The sequence below is a fragment of the Sinocyclocheilus anshuiensis genome, unplaced genomic scaffold, assembly GCF_001515605.1.
Source record: "Sinocyclocheilus anshuiensis isolate Anshui unplaced genomic scaffold, SAMN03320099.WGS_v1.1 scaffold2556, whole genome shotgun sequence".
Taxonomy (NCBI): domain Eukaryota; kingdom Metazoa; phylum Chordata; class Actinopteri; order Cypriniformes; family Cyprinidae; genus Sinocyclocheilus; species Sinocyclocheilus anshuiensis.
Window position 1 is genome coordinate 49814 of NW_015541097.1, and position 3405 is coordinate 53218.

At 37.5% G+C, this 3405-nt stretch overlaps 1 protein-coding gene across 1 annotated transcript in view; it reads right to left on the reverse strand.

Annotated features, from left to right (window-relative positions):
* Positions 1-324: 324 nt before the first annotated feature.
* LOC107690737 (neuronal pentraxin-2-like) overlaps positions 325-3405 on the reverse strand; it is a 12183-nt gene continuing 9102 nt past the window's right edge. Inside the window, exons 4-5 of the mRNA XM_016489145.1 lie at positions 2188-2367; positions 325-956 (exon numbers count right to left, since the gene is read on the reverse strand). Of these exons, the coding sequence (XP_016344631.1) occupies positions 723-956; positions 2188-2367 (414 nt within the window). The 3' untranslated portion in view covers positions 325-722. The remainder of the gene's footprint in view (positions 957-2187; positions 2368-3405) is intronic.

Here is a 3405-nt window from a genome sequence, read left to right on the forward strand (position 1 = left end):
ACAATGGTAAATGTGACCACAACTTAAAGGGATAGTTCAGCCAAAAGTGAAAATTCTGTAATCATTTACTCACCCTTGTGTTGTTCCAAACCTGTACGAGTTTCTTTCTTCCTTTGAGCACAAGAAGATATTTTGAAGAATGTTGGTAACCACAGTTGCTGGTAGCCACTGACTTCCATAGTATAGAGAGAAAAAAAATACTATGAAAGTCAATGGCTTCCAGCAACTGTTTGGTTACATATATTTTTCGAAATATCATCTTTTGTGCTCAACAGAAAAAAGAAACTCATACAGGTTTGGAACAACTTGAGGGTGAGTAAATGATGACAGAATTTTCACTTTTGGCTGAACTATCCCTTTAAATCTAGAATATTTGCACCCATTTTATCATCTGCCAAGTTAAAATCACAGGTTTGATTGCTTAGAAAAATAAGAGCACACTTCTCCTCAACAAGCTGCATTATTTGAGGTATCATTCTTGTTCGTAGCATAAAACAGTGTGGGACGACTTATGCGCTGTTGTTTAATACTTAGGGTTAGGGGTTTGTTCAAATCACTAACCCTGAACAGTAATGATAGTTAGGCAAGGCATGTTTTAGCAAACACCGCTAACAAAAAACTTTGCCTTAAAGAAAAGACCATAACCATGGCATGGTGTTTCTTTGCCATCTCTAAACACCGTCTTTGACTCTCTGACCCTTAAACGAGCCCTCAAGAGCCCATCACTGCCTGGCGCCGGTGCGATGCTCGCAATGATCAGCCAGTTGCTTGGTGACACCTCTGAAAACCTCCACCTCACGGCTGGTCCACGGGACTACATTACCCAGCATCCCCGTGCTGCAGTGGGCAAGAGCAGAGAGCTCTGTGTGTGAAAGCGGCCGGTCCCAAATGTTAAAATCAGACAGCTCTCCCACCATAGACCGCGACGCTTCGAAACGAAGACCACCCATTGAGCTCTGCAGGAGACAGGAAATACACTGTACATTTTTTTTTTTTCCAAAATTGTAAATAAAACAAAGATTACTGGAGTATGTTTTACAATAACACACTATTTCTGTTTTTCTACTTCAAAATTTCACGTTCAATTCAGTGTCTTGCTTAAATAAACAGTTGTTACTTTGCCGTTTCTTTGGAATTGTTTGTGAAATTTACTTGTAGTTTCTGTGTGAAAATGCCAAATTCCTTTCAACAATGTATTCAGACTGTGCAGCAAATTATAAAAATCATATAACATTTTTTGTAATGTAAAAAAATCATATTAAAAAATCTCATTATTCATTGAAATCAATGGGTGGCTTAGATCTGAATTTTTTAGTAAAACTCCATTTTATTTTTATTTATTTATTTTTATTATGAAAGCTATTTAAATTCTATTTTAAAGAAAAACAAAAACTGATGACTTTGTAGTTGGAATTTCATTGCATCCAGATATTGACTAACTTTAAGACAGTTAACTTTAAGCAATCATTGCACCATTACTTTCTAAAAAAAAAAAAAAAAAAAAAAAAAAACTAAATCAGTGTTAGTGTGAAATATATATTGTGCCACAAGAATGATTGTCCAAAATTACATTTAAACTCAAACAATGATAAAAACAACAAAAGCACATTTGACGGTTTCTGAAATAGTGGAATCTTTTTCATTTCGGCTCCAGTGATATTAAAACATTACAGCTTCTTAAAAATGTGATGCAACATTTTAATGTGTCATTTTAAGTGTCTTATATTCCAATATTAATTTTAAAAAATGGTCCCAGAAACATCCACAGATGTATTAGATAAGCTCAAATCAGCCAGTGATACAGCAATGTAGTACGAACCAGCTCAGAGAATTCCCAGAAAATTCACTTACCAAATGAAACAGCTCTGGAAACATGGTTTTCCTTATAATTTTGTTTATCATAGTCAGTCCATAGCTTAAAAGCACAACCTCAGACTAAATAAAACAACATGAAACATAGGACGACTTTAAGCTCACTAGGTCTAATGAAAGGATAAGTGCACTGGAGTTTCACGAGAGAGGGATGAAGAGGGCAGGGAAAGGTAAAGGAAAGGATAAACAAAAAGGCGTGTTTCGGATTTGGTTTGTGTTGATGGTAACTTTTCCATGCTGTGTGAATACCAAATGCTGCTCATCTTGAGCTACCACCGTCTGGCAACCAGTTACAATGGCCAAAATCTGACGTACCTGTTCTTGGCCAAGTATGAGAGTTCCTCCCGGTCGGATGCTGTGACGGGTTGCCAGGTCACTTCCTTCAATCTTTAGTTTGCCCCCTAAGTAGGCATGCCATGATCCAGCTCTCCGGTTCCAACTCACACACATATGCTGCCATCTGCCCATTGTTAAGTTCAGAGATAACGGCGCCACCTACAGGATGGAGGATCAAAAAATATTCAAATTAAAATCCGAACACTGATCCTGAGATCCATGTGCTTGGATAAATCAGAGCAACATGCACTTTGGAAAGAAAGCCTGGCAGATTATCTTACTGTCCACTATTGCAGCTCTGAAAAACCTGAATGCGCACAAAACAATTCAATTGCTTTAGCAAACAGTAAGAGCAGTCAGAGGTCAAACTAAGCATCTGTTCATCTTTTACTAAAAACATCCCTTAAAAATCCTAAAAGAATGTATCCTAAAAATTATTTGTCCTTTTAAGGGCTGTTCACACCATGAACTATAACTATAATATGATACCTATACGGTTTTATTAATCATTCCAATTATATGTGAATGGGAAAGTCCACACCACAACGATAATGACAAGATTTTTTTTTTCCAGCTAATGAATGATAAAAACATTGACAGCCACTCAGAATACACCCAATATTCCAGTGCTCGAATTTTAAGCAGCATGCAACATAACTGCAGCATTAAACAGTGTTTATGTAAATGTATCGTCCGCTGGTGTGGATGCTAATATAGTTGTTCTTGAGCCTTTAAGCTAAATATTATGGGTCTAATTCCAATGTGCCGCTTTTCCATTGTTTTTATATGTAGTTGATCCTGCAAATGAAGCTTTGTGAATTCTTTTGCCAAATGCCGATGGTACACCATAATAAAATAGAGTTTCCAGCACTATAGATTCAACAGAGTCGGTTCTTTTTAGTGTCAAAAACAAACAAACAAACAGCACAAACACTGTAGTCCAACCCTAAAACGAATGGTCTCTTATGTTCCAGTTCTTTGTAGTGTATCGAAAACGGCCGCACAACCAGTGTAGTCTGACTCTTTTTAGTTCTTTTATCAAACACATACAGCACAATCAGTGACAATGTCCGACTCCTGAACGAATGAATCTCATGAGCCTGTTCTTTTGATTAAAACACATACAGCACACCCAGGGCCGCATTAAGACCGCACTGGGCCCCGGGGCTATGACTTACTGCAGGGCCCCCCATCACA